Source organism: Corylus avellana, chromosome 7 (genome assembly GCF_965113065.1).
Source record: "Corylus avellana chromosome 7, dhCorAvel1.hap1.2, whole genome shotgun sequence".
NCBI lineage: Eukaryota > Viridiplantae > Streptophyta > Magnoliopsida > Fagales > Betulaceae > Corylus > Corylus avellana.
This window is the reverse complement of record NC_142496.1, coordinates 21,545,964-21,562,252: the sequence shown is the minus strand read 5'-3', so window position 1 is coordinate 21,562,252 and position 16,289 is coordinate 21,545,964. Positions and strand designations below refer to the sequence as shown.

Genomic DNA, 16,289 nt, shown 5'->3' with positions numbered 1-16,289 from the left:
TCTCGGCCTTAATCCAGACACATATGACGCTATGAGTCGTTAATTTATGCGCGCGGTTGCTAGCTCTGTGCCGACGAGTCAATGAAATCAGCTGGAACTTCTAATTAAAGTCTTAGATCGATGAGATTTCCTGCAATGTGATTGGACTAAAAATGTCGACATACATTAGCAGGGACGGATCCAGGAAATTTTATGGGAGGGGACCAACCAAAATTTTTTTTCGGTTCTTTAGAATTTTTTTATCAAAAAAAATTATTTTGATTGTTTTTTATAAACTAAAGACTACCGTAAGGGCCAAAAAAGAGTGAACATTTGAAAGTAAGGGCCAAAAAAAAAAAAAAAAAAACTTTGTGGGTATGGGCCAACAAAATTAAAAATAGAGCCAATTTTTTTTTTTTTAGGGGGCCAAATAACTAAAATTAAAACTTTAACTTTACTTTTTTTAATTTTTTTTATTATTTTTTTATCCTTATTTGGAGGGGACCATGCCCACCCCGGTCCCCCTCCCTCCTTCTCTGTAACATTAGTGACCACAATGAAGACGTGTGGCCGGTAGTGTACTGGTTTTGGTATGCCCACGTACGTATTGGCCTCTGGCCATATCTTCCGAGGTTACATATCATTTAACTCAAGTTGGCTTTCTTCTTTTCAAAAAAAAAAAGTTGGCTTTCTTCTCTTCTTGCTCTTTTTATCCCCATTTGAAAAGTCATGGCCTGCCCCAATTTCACTGACGATTGAGATTGCCCAAGTATTCTTTGACACAGACAGTTTATGAGTACACAAGAGAATATGAAACGACAAAAGCAAGATGCCATATAGTCAAAAGAGGATATGTCATTTGATAAAGGCCTTCTTCACTAGGCGGCTCACTAAATTTTGAGGCCTCAAGTTAAGGATGGAATTAAGATTTTTATTTGTAATGGGTCAATGAGGGTCTACTTTTGATTTGAATCAAGCCCAATTTTTAATTAATATGCTTCAAAAAATAATAATAATAATTTTTTTTTAAAAGATCGTTTTTACTCGTAATTTTTTTTTCCAAATAACATATAGCTAGAATTCATCTATGCTGCAAGATATTTAGTTTCAAAGAATGATATTTTGTATTGAGCTACATATAATTTCTTTTATGTGAAATTTAATTTGCACAAAATAAAATTTATTTTATTCTAGACGTTATTTTAATGAATAAACTTAGTAAATATATTAGTTTTAAGTTATTTTAATAAACTTATTTGGCGCTCACGTGCTCAGTGAGCAATGAGCATCGTTTTGAGCCTCAACTTCCATTGTTTCTCCATCCAAATTGGCATTTGAAGATTTTTGTTTTTAGTTTTGGCAATTTGGGATTAGCTTTTTGCTATTTTTGGTAATTTGTATTTTCTCAATGGAAACCATTACCTAATTTTGATAAGGCATGGCCTAATAATTTTGTAAAATTAAGTTTTAGTTTGAGGGTATATGTTCCTTTTTTCCAAACATAGAACATTTCTTTATTAGACAAATACATTTTACTTCAGTTGTACTCCCATTACAGGAAATCAACAACATAAGAGTTGATTGTCGAATTTATACCACCTACGTACGATCTACCAACCACCATGGCTGCAATGAGAGCAGAAAGAGAAAAAGAAAAGTAAGCCTCTCTCGCTACAAAACATTCCATTGCCGGTCAACGTACATGATGGTGAGCGCATCCATGGCCATGGGCATTCATATTTAACTCTTTCAAGGCACAATCTTGCAAAATTTCATCTTATCTATCCACGCAACAAACGAATTCATGGAGTTTCTAAACCCCAAGAACCCATGCTCCTTGCTCTTATTCATACTATCCACGAAATCCCCACCAGAAAGTACCGCGTCCGCAAACCCCCACAACCCAACTTCCTCCAATTTTGTGGGTTGCAGCTCATTCTTCCTCACAATCTCTTCCCACACTCCACCCTTGTCTTTCATCATCTCCACCAACCTAACTTTCTCACCCACCTCGAATCCATACTCCTCAATCCCAAATCGCTCTGCCAACGCCTTCCAAAGATGCTTCCACTTGAACACGTCTCCGTTGTTGCAATTAAACGCTTCGTTCTTACCATTAGTGTCCAACGCCGCCCAAATTTGCTGCTCCGCAATAAGATCAGCATCCGAAGCCACGGTGTAGCACTCCCAGGCCGATTTGCTTCCGGGGAATTTCAAGGGAAGCCCCTCGTGCTTGCATATAGCAGCATATACGCAGAGCGTGCCTATTATGTTCATCAGGCTATAGGGGGAAAATCCAAATATCACGCTGGGTCGGTGGATGGACCAAGTCAAACCCTCCTTATTCTTGGCTTCTTCAAATAAAATATCTTCCCGTGTGTAAAAGAAATTTGGCAAGTAATTCAATCGGGGCAAATCCTCCGTAAAAGGTGGACTGTGGGGTATGATCTTACCACGTGCCTCAAAGGGTCCCACGTAGTGCATGGTGCCAGTCTGGAGGCAGATGTGGCGGAGATTCGGAGCGTTTGGGATTAGAGAACGGAGAACGTTGCGGAACATGGCGCCGTTGGCCTCGCAGTTCTCGGCCTCGGTTTGTCGGCTGGCCCACGTGACGTAAAAAATATCGGTGACATCCGTTAATTGGGAAAGCTTGTCGTGGGTCTCCTCGGCGTCGGAGACATCGCACTGGATGTATTCGAGTTGATGGTCCGAGCTCCATTTGGGGCGTGGGCGACGCGCCACACCATAGACCTTCCATGGGCCACCTGGGGTTCCTGGGAGCGGAAGGATTTCGGCTAGGCTGTTGCCGACGATGCCAGTAACGCCGATCACCAGGCCCACGCTCTTGTAGCTTCGAGGTGGTGTTTCTTCGTCTTCGTATTTCTTCTGCTTAAAATTCATAATAGCTGAGAGTTAGGATGTGCACGTATTATTAAAATTACTCGTATAGAAAGAGTAAGAGAGTTTGTGCCTTTGCAGCGCCAATTGCTCTAGCCCACCACCAGCTCATTCTGGGACTGTATATTGAAGGGGAAGAAATACAAACGCCAAAGCTTTTTGAAGTCGTTTATGGACGAGCTTTCTGCTTCGACTTACAAAAAGAAAAATCCTGAAAATCCAAATGAAAATAGTCTACATAGATGACAGCAGCCATGACATATTGGTATATATATATATGCCGGGGGACCTTGCTGCCTAGGTGTTCATTGACTGATCATTCGGAGTTTGTTAGTCAAAACTGGATAAGATTTCGTACAATGAGATTGAATTCAAATTTGTCGATAAGAAAGCCATCGAGGTGTATAATGAGATATTTATAGTAGTTGTAACAAAGTAGTTGCTACAACTTAATTATTATCGCATCCAAAAATCAACGCTAAAATTTATACCTCGTTAACATGATGAGCCTGGGCCACCCACAAGTCCACATAAAAAACAAAAGAGAGTTTTGTGCTCTTTTTTACACTTTTTTGGTTGTGTCATTTTTGACACGCCATATATTACAGCCTTAATTGGTGGTTCGTATTTTTGGACGTCGTGCTAAGAAATAATAGACCCACGTCATTCATTTGATGCATTGCCTCTTTTTTTTTTTTACCAATTCTGATACCGTGATTTAGGGGCTTTTTGTTTGGGTTGTCCAGCCCTTTGTTGTAATTTGTTGTTACTTTGTTATGTACTCACAAAAAAAAATTTTCTCAAATTATCATCCACTTTAATGTTCCTCTCAAGCTTTAGATTGCGAGAATGTTTTTATCCAAACTACTAAAAATTGACAATACTTCCAATAACAAAAATATCCTTAACTAATTTTTTTTTAAAAAAAAACAAATTCAAATTTATAGATTTTATTCAAATTTATAGACAAAAATCTATAAATTGGTGACGCATCTTCCAAAATGATAGATCTCTTGTGATGGTGACATATCATTTATTTTTTAGGGAAATCTTTCATATTCATTCATTGAAAAAATATCAAGAGCATAAAGCTTTTACATCAGAGAGTATAAAGCTCTGATAAATCATAGCCAAAATTATGAGATTACAACATCATAGAGACAAAAATAAAATCTTACAATCAAGTCTTATCTATAACTACAACATAAGCTAACCCATGTTCAAACTTCAGCTATACAAGAGATCTGCTCCACGCAGACTCAATCTAACACAAAGGTAGCTCATATTTTCAACTTTTATTTCTCCGACTATAAGAGCAAAACCCTCACACCAAAACTAATCATTCTCAACCTAAAGGCCAGGACAAAAACCTTCACCCCAAAGATCGCTCATGAAAGTAAATTTAACAAGAAGTCAAATTCTTACTCAAAAAAAAAAAAAAAAAAAAAAAAAAAAAAAAAAAACAGAAAACAACTACAACAGCCAATGCGAGGGAGGCGAAAAGCCCAAGTAATTCCGAGGAGGCGAAGAGCGGCGCAACACAGTAGAAGGCGGACGAAGCAGCACAACATAAGCACAGGATGGCCGAAGCAACTGAACTGGTCGAATGCTCTGAAGAACAAAAAAAATAAACCGAAAAAAGAAAGGCGAGTAGTGGGGAGGGGAAAGGAGGAGGGAGACAGATCTTCTTTTTTTATCTCTAACTAGAGAGAAAACTTAGGGCCGACTTTGATGTTATATAGTGACACATCATTTAAAAACATACTTCTAGAAGAAAAAAACTAAAAACTGTAGCACTTCTCTAACCGTTTGTCGCAGTCCGTTTTGTCCCGATCTAAAAGTTGGGCAATAGTTTTAAAAAAGTACATGAATTTTCTCAAAACAAAAAGAGAGCAAAAAAGCATGCTTCCCTAACATCATAGCATGGCTATTCTATATTATATATATTACAACAGCAAAAGCAGATTACATCTAACATTGACATTGATTTATTTCAAGGCACAATCTTGTAATCTTTCATCTTATCTATCCATGCAATGAACGAATTCACAGAATTTCTGAACCCCAAGAACCCATGCTCCTTGCTCTTATTTATACTATCCAAGAAATCACCCCTAACCAGGATCATATCCGCAAACCACCACACCCCGACATCCTCCAACTTTGTGGGTTGAAGATGATTCTCCCTCACTATCTCTTCCCATACATCACCCTTATCCTTCATCATCTCCGCCAACCTAATTTTCTCACCCTCTTCGAATCCGTACTTCTCAATCCCAAATCTCTCTGCCAACGCCTTCCAAAGATGCTCCCATTTGAACACGTCCCCGTTGTTGCAATTAAACACTTCATTCTTACCATTAGGGTCCACCGCCGCCCATATTTGCTGCTCCGCAATAAGATCAGAGTCCGAAGCCACCGAGTAATACTCCCAATTCGCTTTGCTTCCAGGAAATTTCAATGGAAGCCCCTCGTGCTTGCATATCGCGGCGTATACGCAAAGCGTGCCTACTATGTTCATCAAGCTATAGGGAGAAAATCCGAATATCAGGTTGGGCCGATGGATGGACCAAGTCAAGCCATCTTTATTCTTTGCTTCTACAAATAAAATGTCTTCTTGAGTGTAGTAGAAATTCAGCACGTCCAATCGGGGCAAATCCTCCGTAAAAGGTGGACTGTGGGTTTTGATGTTGCCGAGGGCGTAGTGTTTGGTGCCGGTCTGGAGACAGATGTGGCGGAGATTCAAAGAGTTTGGGATAAGAGCGCGAAGCACGTTGCGGAACATGGCACCATTGGCCTCGCAGTTCTCAGCCTCAGTGGGTCGGTTGGTCCATGTGACATAGAAGATGTCAGTGACGTCGGTTAATTGGGAAAGCTTGTGTTGGGCGTCATTGGAATCAGAAACGTCGCACTGGATGTATTCGACTGGATGGTTAGCGTTCCATTTGGGGCGTGGGCGACGAGCCACACCATAAACCTTCCAAGGGCCGCCGGGGGTGTCTGGGAGTGGGAGGATTTCGGCTAGGCTGTTGCCGACGATGCCAGTCACGCCGACCACCAAGGCCACGCTCTGGTAGCTTCGAGGTGATGCTTCTTCGTCTTTATATTTCTTCTGCAAAATTCACAATAGCTTAGTGTTAGGAAATAGGAAGTGCGCGCGCTTATTTTATATATAGAAAGAGGAAGTAAGAGAGTTGGTGCCTTTGCAGCGGCAGTAGCTCTAGCCCACCACCAGCTCATTCTGAGACTATATATTAACAGTCCGACTTGATCCAAAGGGAAAAGGTTCGTCGTCTCTTCACCAGCTTTCTGCGCGCTTCAACTTATATAGAACCAAAAAATAAATAAATAAAAAATAAAAAAATCCAGAAGACATGTAGTCTACATAGATGACACGAGCCATGACGAATTTTGGTGAGCACCTGGCTGCCTAGGATTAAATGGAATTTTTTAAAGTCAAAGCGGGGATAAGATTTCGTACAATGAGATTCAACTGATCACAATGTCGACACGGAATATGACTGAGCACAAAAGCGGCAACCAGAGAAACCAAATTCAAAGACAAGTCTAAGATAACTCTTTTCTTATAATTCTAGAGTTATTCAAAGACAAGTCTAAACCCTAAACCTTGAACCCATCTGCATGGGATTATTACCCAATCTTCAAGTCAAGAAGGCTAACGATCAATCTTTACCGTTCATCTAATAATCAAAGCAGAGGTTCCCAGAACACGAAAAAGGGATTTCGAGCGTGAAGAAAGGTCCCGCTGGGCAGCACAAGCTTTAGGCTCAAAGCCTAATTGAATGTGGAGTTCTCTGTTTTAATTTGTTTCTGATTTGGGTTCAAATTTTCAAAAAGACTTGATTGTTTCTAAGTGAAAGTGATGGCCAGGATCTTCATTCGACGATATAGATGGCCAAAGTTTTTTTGGGCTCAACAGTGTATTACAAAGTTATATATAAAGACGTAGGGTTAATAACTTTTTTTGGTACTTCAGTTTTTACTTTTTTATTTTTTCTTCCTTAAGTTTTAAAACATGATAAATTTAGTATCCAACCTATGGGAAAAGACAAAATCAATACCTCCGTTAGTTTCGTCAGTCCTACTTAACGGAATTTCCACGTGTCACTCCCATAATACGCCACGTGTCCTAAAAAGTAAAAATAATTAGAAAAAAAAAAAAAAAAAAACACCAGCTGCCGAGAAAACAAGAAAGAATGTGTTCCAATATGTAGTCAAAAAGCAATAATCACAACCAACTCTGTCCAAAAAAAAATTAACTTATTAAAACTAGAAATGATACCAAACAAATTCCTATAGGAACATCTGCTGTTTGCCGGATCAAGAAAAGCTCGAATCAACTAACATTTAAGCAATTTTCCCTACACTTTCTCGGCAACCAAACAAACATTCAGAAATTCCTCAAAATCCCAAATAGTATGATTACTCACCGTCGTCACCGAATAATTGACGTCCATGGCACCCAAAAGCGAGTCCTCCGAGGGAGAAGGCAGTACAGCCCCACTCGTTTCCTCAAACCCTTCAACCAATTGATTCATGGTCTCAACGCCGAACGCCACCTCATTCGACCATTTTTAATTAAATGGTGACGTCGGGGTCCGGGAATTTGAGACCGGACGCCGGTGTCTGGGTTTTGATTACTGATCCATTGGTTGGGTTTGAGCCTCTTGTAAGGCTAAACCCACTTGGGAATACTGACGAGCAAGCAAGTAATAGCAATGGCTCTACTTCTTCTTCTTCTTCTGTGAGGTGTTCTAGCTGTGTGATAGGCAATTGGGTTTTTCTGTATTTTTTTTCATCTTGTTTGCATTGAGTTAAAGTTCAAAGCTTTGGTATTGGTTCATTTTAAACTTGTTGCAACTTTATTGGTGGGCATAACAGCTCATTGCATGCATGGATTTGAAATAATTGTCAAATTTATAGAAGTGGACTTCCCATGTTTTCTTGGCAACCAAACAGAGGGCAGCTTAGTTTTTTTTTTTTAATTATTTTTACTTTGTAGGACACGTGGCGTATTATGAGAGTGACACGTGGAAATTCTGTTAAGTAGGACTGACGGAACTAACGGAGGTATTGATTTTGTCTTTTCCCATAGGTTGGGTATTAGATTTGTTATGTTTTAAAATTTAGGGGGGAAAAAAATAAAAAAGTGAAAACTGATGTACCAAAAAAGTTATTAACCCAAAGATTTAAGAGAAACTTCACTTACCTTCGGAATTCTCATTATTTTTGTAATATCCTCTCTAAAGTTCAAAACCCCTAAATTTAGTATATAGAACTTTTAATTTTTTTTCGATGTCCCCTCTCTGTTACGATTTTCTGTTAAATCCCAACAAAATTCTCAAAATATCCATTTTTGTTTTTCTAGAAAAGATATTTAATTTTTTTTTTTTTTTTTTTTTTGCAAAGATTGAGACATGGGTATTTTTGCAAATACTGTTAAATTCATACCAACACCTTAATCTTTGCATTTCTTAAGACAAAAATGTCATTTTTTTACGGTACCTAATCCATATCCTAAATAAAATGTCCCATATATGCGTAAGTACGACACCAAGATTTCAATGTTTATTAATAGCTTGAGCTCAATTCATGTAAATTCGGATAGACTTCAATTTGTTTAATACATGAGTTGAGTTTCAACATTAATTTTGACTTGATTATAAAACGAGCTAAACTCGTACAAGTTAAGTTCGTCTCTATTTAAGATCGTAAGCAAAGCTAGTATTGTAACACCTCCAACCCGTTAAAGCTAGGTTTGTCACTTTTCCTCTTTTACAACAAAAATCTTTGTAAAGATCTATAAGGTCTATCATTGTACTTAATACAAATTATTGGATAAATTATTTTCGCTCTTATTCCAGCCTTCTATTACAGCTTGTTATTTACCTAAAAACAAGAAGTAAAATTGAATGAGCTCAAAAGGGCCCAGTAAGTAAATCCACAACCATAAATAATTTTACTTTTTTGTTTTTTTAAAAAAACATTTTATTTTGGAATCGAAAAGCACGTACAAATATATACGCAAACCAGCCACAACGATATACATATGCACGGTTGCATCTCTCGTCTCATATCCATTCTGATATGTTTAGCAATAAAACATCATCATAAATCATCAAAGCAATTTCTCATTGTCATTATCTCATAATATGGCCCATGTAGATTGTTATCGGTTATTCCTGTGTACAAAGATTGTGAGTCCTTGTGACCATGGCACCGACTGTGACTGCAGCCATGCCCCTCTGCCAATTAACTCTGGGCGCACTCGGCAAACTGTTGATGGAATACCACCTTCTGACAGAGTCTCCTTAAGGGGTTTCGCCACCATTCGAGTATCAGTACCGAACTCTGTTATTTCTTCTTTCTCTTTGAGCAAAAAATACTCTTCGCCATACATGTGCCCTTATTTTATAACTTTTTATCTCATTTCTTGTACTTCTCTTAATACATCTTAGGGCAACATGTAGGAGAGTTTAACATTATTCTTATTTCTTCTAATCACCATTTTCTCAAAATTTATTTTCTCATATTGGAAATTTTTTCAAATATTAACTTACTATATTTATAAAGCATTTTTAAACTTAAAGGCTTTCTAAATAATTCTTTGACGTCAATAACCTCTCATCCAAAAACTGTTTAGAAAATCTTTCTTGCATGTATCATATAACTCCATAATATCTAAATAAAATAATTATTTAGAGTTTGATAAAAAAATGTATAAATAGCATGACATGATAATGTTATAAGGGTTAGAGGATTTACTTACCTCTAGAGTACAGCTATTAACTTGCTAATTAATCATCTTGAAAAATAACTTCTTGTTCCATTATGATTAAGACCCACCATTCAGGACTCACTAACTTCATCAAAGACTTCACACACACAAGACTTCATCAAAGGACTCAAATGATCACCTAAACAACTGATGAACAACCTCTCCCAAAAATACCCGTTCTAATTCAACCAAAACAGTGGAGAATAATCAACCCCAATGGAAAAACCTAACTGAAATCAAGAATCAAATTAGGCTAGGCAGCAGGGTGAGAAAGGAAGTGGAAGAGCACATGGGCACAAAGGAAAGAAATAGAAAGTAACCCATATTTGAACTATCGGTAGTGCACATCAGATGACAAAGTTGATGCAGCGCGACTTAGTGGGCTGCAGCGAAAAACATCAATAAGGAACGGGATAACTAATCCTAGATCTTGAGTCTATGAATGATATAAAAATTCTTCTCAAAATATAGAGTCTATCTATGATTTTAAGAAAAAATATGAAGAAAACTCATTTATGAGTAATTCTTATTTAATAAAATTCAATAAACAACATAAACGGATAAACTAGAGGCTATAAGCATGTATTTATAGCCTCAAGGCTCTTAAACATAATAAAGCATGACATAAATACTCTCAAAACCCTAAACCTAATAAAATAACAAAATAAAGACTCTCCAAATCTTAACCGTAATAAAATAACAACATAAAGTTGGTTTAACCTAATTAAAACGTAGAAAATAACATAATAGTCCCACGTGCACTCAATCGCAATACCATACGCCACGACTATTATCCAATCTGCATCAAAAGTGGAAGGCAAAAGAAGAGAAAAATAAGAGGAATTTCGTTTAAGTAGGGAGCATAGCCCCGAAAGAATCTCATGTGCAGTGTGGGCAATAACCTTTTTTTTTTTTTTTCTTTTCCTTTTGGTAGCTGAAGATGTATAGGAGGCTTTTAGTGCATGGAAAGGAGAGGTGGGAAATGTTAAGAAAAGAGAAGAAAAAAAAATGGGACAACAGTCACAACCCGGTGGAGGTGGGGGAGATCGAGGAGATGACAAAAGAAAAAAATAGAAAAGAAGAAAAGAAAAGAGAAAGAAAAAGGAAGGAGAAGAAAGTGGGTAAATGATGAGTACTGTAACTGGCTTGTCGGTAGAGAGATATAAAAAGGAAAAAGAAAGAAAGAAAGGAAAATAAGAAAACAAATGGGGAGTGGTGCATGATATGGGTGCAGATCTCCAAAAACTGATCCTCTCTTAAACTAATCAATCACCCACTATTTAATCATACTCCAAATTGATACTCTAATATTCTATTTACTTCATTAAATCATTCTATCTCTTTAATCACCTAATAAAATTATCTCATAAAAATTAAGGCTTATGATATAATAACCTCAATTCAATATTCATTCTCATAATATTCATATAAGCTCATAAATTTTTCAAGAATAAATATCCTTACCTAATATAAATATTAAACTAATTTTTATCATTAAAGTAATTTTTTTAAATGAGAGTTTTAAAAGTCAAGGTTGCTACAAGTATAAACTTGACACTCCTTCAAACTCATTTAAAGCTTGTTTATAATTATGTGTGTGTATTAGAATGTCATTGTAACATTCCCAAATTATCATCCATCCAAATTATCAGTTTGTAACATTCTCAAATTATCATCCATCCAATTTAATGTTTCTCTCAAGCTTTAGATCAGACAATATCTTTATGCAAACTTCTAAAAATTAACAATTTCATCCGATGACAAAAATTACAAAAAGAGAACAAAAAAGCATGCTTCCCTAGCTAGCATGCATGGTTATTCTATATATTAATATTACAACAGCAAAAGCAGATTCAATCGAACATTGACATTGATTTATTTCAAGGCACAATCTTGTAATCTTTCATCTTATCTATCCATGCAACGAACGAATTCATGGAGTTTCTGAACCCCAAGAACCCACGCTCCTTGCTCTTATTCATACTGTCCAAAACATCACCCCCAATCAGGATCAAGTCCGCTAACCACCACACCCCAATATCCTCCAACTTTGTGGGTTCCAATTGATTCTCCTTCACTATTTCTTCCCATACATCACCCTTGTCCTTCATCATTTCAGCCAAACTAATTTTCTCACCCTCCTCGAATCCGTACTTCTCAATCCCAAATCTTTCCGCCAACGCCTTCCAGAGATGCGCCCATTTGAACACGTCCCCGTTGTTGCAATTGAACGCTTCGTTCTTACCATTAGGGTCTACCACTGCCCATATTTGTTGCTCCGCAACAAGATCGGCGTCCGAAGCTACTGAGTAGTACTCCCAAGCCGCTTTGCTTCCAGGAAATTTCAATGGAAGCCCCTCGTGCTTGCATATAGCGGCGTATACGCAAAGCATGCCCACTATGTTCATCAAGCTATAGGGGGAGAATCCGAATATTGTAGCGGGTCGGTGGACGGACCAAGTGAGGCCTTTTTTATCTTTAGCTTCTTCATATAAAATATCTTCCTGTGTATAATAGAAATTCGACACATTCAAACGTGGCAAATCCTCCGTAAAAGGTGGGGTGTGGATTTTGATCCTGCCGATTTTCTCGAAGGGTCCGAGGTAGTGTTTGGTGCCGGTTTGGAGGCAGATGTGGCGGAGATTCGGAGCATTTGGAATAAGAGCGCGAAGCACGTTGCGGAACATGGCACCGTTGGCCTCGCAGTTCTCGGCCTCGGTTGGTCGGCTGGACCACGTGACGTAAAAGATGTCAGTGACATCGGTTAATTGGGAAAGCTTGCCTTGAGTGTCATGAAAATCAGAGACGTCGCACTGGATGTATTCGACTGGATGGTTAGCGTTCCATTTGGGGCGTGGGCGACGAGCCACACCATAAACCTTCCAGGGGCCGCCGGGGGTGTCTGGGAGTGGGAGGATTTCGGCTAGGCTGTTGCCGACGATGCCAGTCACGCCGATCACCAGGCCCACGCTCTGGTAGCTTCGAGGTGGTGCTTCTTCGTCTTCATATTTCTTCTGCAAAATTCACAATAGCTTAGTGTTAGGAAATCGCGCGCTTATTTTATATATAGAAATTAGAGGAAGTAAGAGAGTTGGTGCCTTTGCAGCGGCAGTAGCTCTGGCCCACCACCAGCTCATTCTGAGACTATATATTAACAGTCCGACTTGATCCAAAGGGAAAAGGTTCGTCGTCTCTTCACCAGCTTTCTGCGCGCTTCAACTTATATAGAACCAAAAAATAAATAAATAAAAAATAAAAAAATCCAGAAGACATGTAGTCTACATAGATGACACGAGCCATGACGAATTTTGGTGAGCACCTGGCTGCCTAGGATTCAATGGAGTTTTTTAAAGTCAAAATGGGATAAGATTTCGTACAATTATGAGATTCAACTGATCACAATGTCGACATTGAATGACTCAGGACAAAAAAGCGGTGGGGGCGTGTCTGTAGAGAAATGTTATATTTCTCTCTTTTTCTCTCTCTCTCTCTCTCTCTCTCTCTCTCTCTATATATATATATATATATTTGCTGTTTAAATAATGAGTTACAGTGTAAATGTGACATCATTTCGTAGGATTATGACATATAATTTAAAAAGTAAAATTTGAAAAGTATAGCATTTGTTGCGTATGTATTCCTTTTGTTGTCTTGTGGACATCTAGTTTTGAAAAATCTGTTTTAATTAAGAGAGAAATGCATTGTTGAGTCCTTATACTCCGCGGCAGAGCCACATGTAAGCCAGTGGGGGCGTGGCCCCTACAACCTGTTGAAATTTTTTTACAGTGCTTTGATTTTTTGACAAAAGTCTCACGAACCGAAAGTTGTAACACTTGGGTCCATAAAATTACAATTTTATTGTAATTATTATAATGGAAAAATCATATTTGACCAGTCTTTCAAAAATACTTTCATTTTGACACTTCAAAAGCAAAATTTACTCATTATAATTATTAATCAATAAAAAATTAAATTAAAACAAAAAAGAAAATGGGGTTGCTAGCTAACCATATGTATGAACTTTTATATATATATATATATATATATATATAACATGTGTCAAAATAGGATTTTTTTTTTTTTTTAAAAAAAAAAAAAAAAAGGAAACGGGGACCCCCTCATCTCTACCGCTCTCCATAAGTTCATCTGCCTGGGATCATTACCCAATCTTCAAATCAAGAAGGCTAACGATCAATCTTTACCGTTCATCTAATAATCAAAGCACAAGCTTTAGGCTCAGAGCCAAATTGATTTGTGGAGACCTCTGTTTTAATTTGTTTCTCTCGGTTCAAATTTTCAAAAACAATTGATTTTGTCTAACTGAAAGTGACGGCCAGGATCAATTTCATTCGACGATATAGATGGCCAAAGTTCTTTTGGGCTCAACAGTGTATTACAAAGTTATATAAAAATCGAAGGGAAACAAACTTTACTTACCTCTTGAACTCTCGTCAATTTTGCAATTGTCCTTTTAAAGTTTAAAACTTTTCAATTTAGTGTATCATACTTTTAATTTTTTTTTTCAGTATCCCCCCTCTATTATAATTTTTTGGTAAATCCCAATAAATTCCCAAAATAACCTTTTTTTTTTTTTTTTTTTTTTATTTGCAAAGCCTGGGTATTTTTGCAAATACGGTAAAATTTGGACCAACACCATAATCTTTGCAATTTTTTTATTTTATTTTTCTTAAAACAAATTGGGGTATTTTGGAAAAAGTTAATGGAGTGGTGATATTACAAACAATTGAAAGACGGATACACTAAATTGAGAGAAATTGAACTTTATAGGAACATTACAAAAGTGAGACAATTCAAAAGGTAAAGTGAAGTTTTCCTAAAATTAAAATTAAATAGACCATTGAAAAAACTACAGCATACTATCCTATTTTTACATCATCTAATTCATATCCTAAATAAAATGTCCCACGCGTAAGTACGACACCAAGATTTCAATGTTTATTAATAGCTTGAGCACAATTCATATAAACTCATATACACTTCAATTCATTTAATAAATGAGTTGGGTTTCAACATTAATTTTGACTTGATTATAAAACGAGCTAAATTCTTGCAAGTTAAGTTTGGCTCTATTTAGGATCATAAACAAAGCTAGTATAAACTTGACTCGGTTCATTCAAACTCATTTAAAGCTTGGTTATAATTATGTGTGTGTATTAGAATATCATTATATATGTATGTCATGATATTGTTCAAGGCAGTTTTTCTTGGGCTGAATTGGGCGACACAGATTACCTGCAAATTAGTTTATAGCTAATTCTTTAGCATTTTTACCAGCCTTACCAAATTTTACTCACAAAAATAACTAAAAGTAAATTTTTCTCTATTTTAACTACCAATTTTTTTTTTAAAGCACCTCCAGAAGCCTCACTATTTTAACTATCAACTTTCATTATTCCATTTAAATATTTTTTTTTTCAAATACTTCTTTATTTATTTATTTCTTAACTTCTTCAAAGAATAAGGAATGAGAGAGAAAAATTATATTATTTCTTATTCATTTGGTGAGTGAATAGTATAAACTAAAGATAGTAAGATAGTATGTACTATTCACTCACCATATATTTTGGGTTAAAATGGTGTGGCTAAAAAGTGAAGATTTTAGTCACTTTCACCAAATTGCCTCACTAAAATAACCAAAAAGTGGTTTTGTGGGGCTACAAAGAATGCTATATATTCTTAAGAACATTCGTAGCAACCTTAGTAAATTTTACTCACCAAAATAATCAAAAATACAATTTTCTCTATTTTAACTATTTATTTTTTTAAAAGTACTCCTAACAACCTCACTATTTTAACAATTCACTTTCATTATTCCATTTAAATTTTATTTTTCAAAAATTTGTTTATTATTTTTTTAATTATTAAAGAATGAGAGAGAAACATAAAAGATAACAGGGAGAGAGAAACTATTTTTTTATTCAATTGGTGAGTGATTAATAGTATTCACTATTAATAGTGAGTACTGTACACTCACCATTTATTTTGGATTAAAATGATGAGGCTGAAAAGTGAAGATTTTAGCCTCTTTCACCAAATTGCCTCATCAAAATAACCAAAAACTGGTTTTGGTGAGGCTACAAAGAGTGGTCTAAAGCATGTGAAAAGCATATGTTTTCTTATTAATGCTATTAAAATAATATGTGAGATGTACATGCTATTAAAAAAATATTTGATTCTCACATGCTAAAAGATACATGTCATTTTATTATATTGGTTTGTAAGAATTAGCTACACCCGAATTAGATGAGCCTGCATCCCTTCGCATTGAGAAGAATAGACCAACTCAAAAGGCACTATGGCCTCAAGTTAAATAGGATCTCATAAGTCCCAGGTAACTCAATTGGTTATAGATCACATCTCATAAAGACATTCTTAACTCGGCCACGTCAGTTCGACACTCGGTCAATTTGAGATAGTTTCCAATCCCTGACAGTAGGGAATTCAACCTAAGTAGGTGCAAATCTATTCCTCATTGCATTCAACGTGACACGTTGTCTATAGAGCCTCATCTCCCCCATGGCCAACCTTGCTCTACTACTTCATTTTAATCGAATATGATATGCGTGCATACCCGTTAACGTTGGTTCAGTGT

General features: G+C 36.7%; 3 protein-coding genes across 4 annotated transcripts; all 3 read right to left on the bottom strand.

Annotated features, from left to right (window-relative positions):
- Positions 1-1,500: 1,500 nt before the first annotated feature.
- LOC132185106 (3-oxo-Delta(4,5)-steroid 5-beta-reductase) lies at positions 1,501-3,095 on the bottom strand. Its single transcript, XM_059598923.2, has 2 exons — positions 2,951-3,095; positions 1,501-2,865 (listed from the first exon to the last, which is right to left on the bottom strand). Exons 1-2 carry the CDS (start codon positions 2,987-2,989, stop codon positions 1,729-1,731), a joined length of 1,176 nt encoding a protein of 391 aa, XP_059454906.2. The 5' UTR covers positions 2,990-3,095; the 3' UTR covers positions 1,501-1,728.
- Positions 3,096-4,870: 1,775 nt separating this feature from the next.
- On the bottom strand, positions 4,871-6,228 carry LOC148584664 (3-oxo-Delta(4,5)-steroid 5-beta-reductase-like). Of its 2 annotated transcripts, none has more exons than XM_088518054.1 (2): positions 6,079-6,228; positions 4,871-5,989 (listed from the first exon to the last, which is right to left on the bottom strand). In XM_088518054.1, exons 1-2 carry the CDS (start codon positions 6,115-6,117, stop codon positions 4,871-4,873), a joined length of 1,158 nt encoding a protein of 385 aa, XP_088374180.1. In that variant the 5' UTR covers positions 6,118-6,228. The 2 variants fall into 2 exon arrangements, with proteins under 2 accessions (XP_088374180.1, XP_088374181.1); XM_088518055.1 differs by having other exon boundaries at positions 4,871-5,986.
- A 5,226-nt stretch (positions 6,229-11,454) lies between these two features.
- On the bottom strand, positions 11,455-12,906 carry LOC132185103 (3-oxo-Delta(4,5)-steroid 5-beta-reductase-like). The gene is made up of 2 exons (XM_059598922.2): positions 12,775-12,906; positions 11,455-12,690 (listed from the first exon to the last, which is right to left on the bottom strand). Exons 1-2 carry the CDS (start codon positions 12,811-12,813, stop codon positions 11,557-11,559), a joined length of 1,173 nt encoding a protein of 390 aa, XP_059454905.2. The 5' UTR covers positions 12,814-12,906; the 3' UTR covers positions 11,455-11,556.
- Between the last annotated feature and the right edge of the window lie 3,383 nt (positions 12,907-16,289).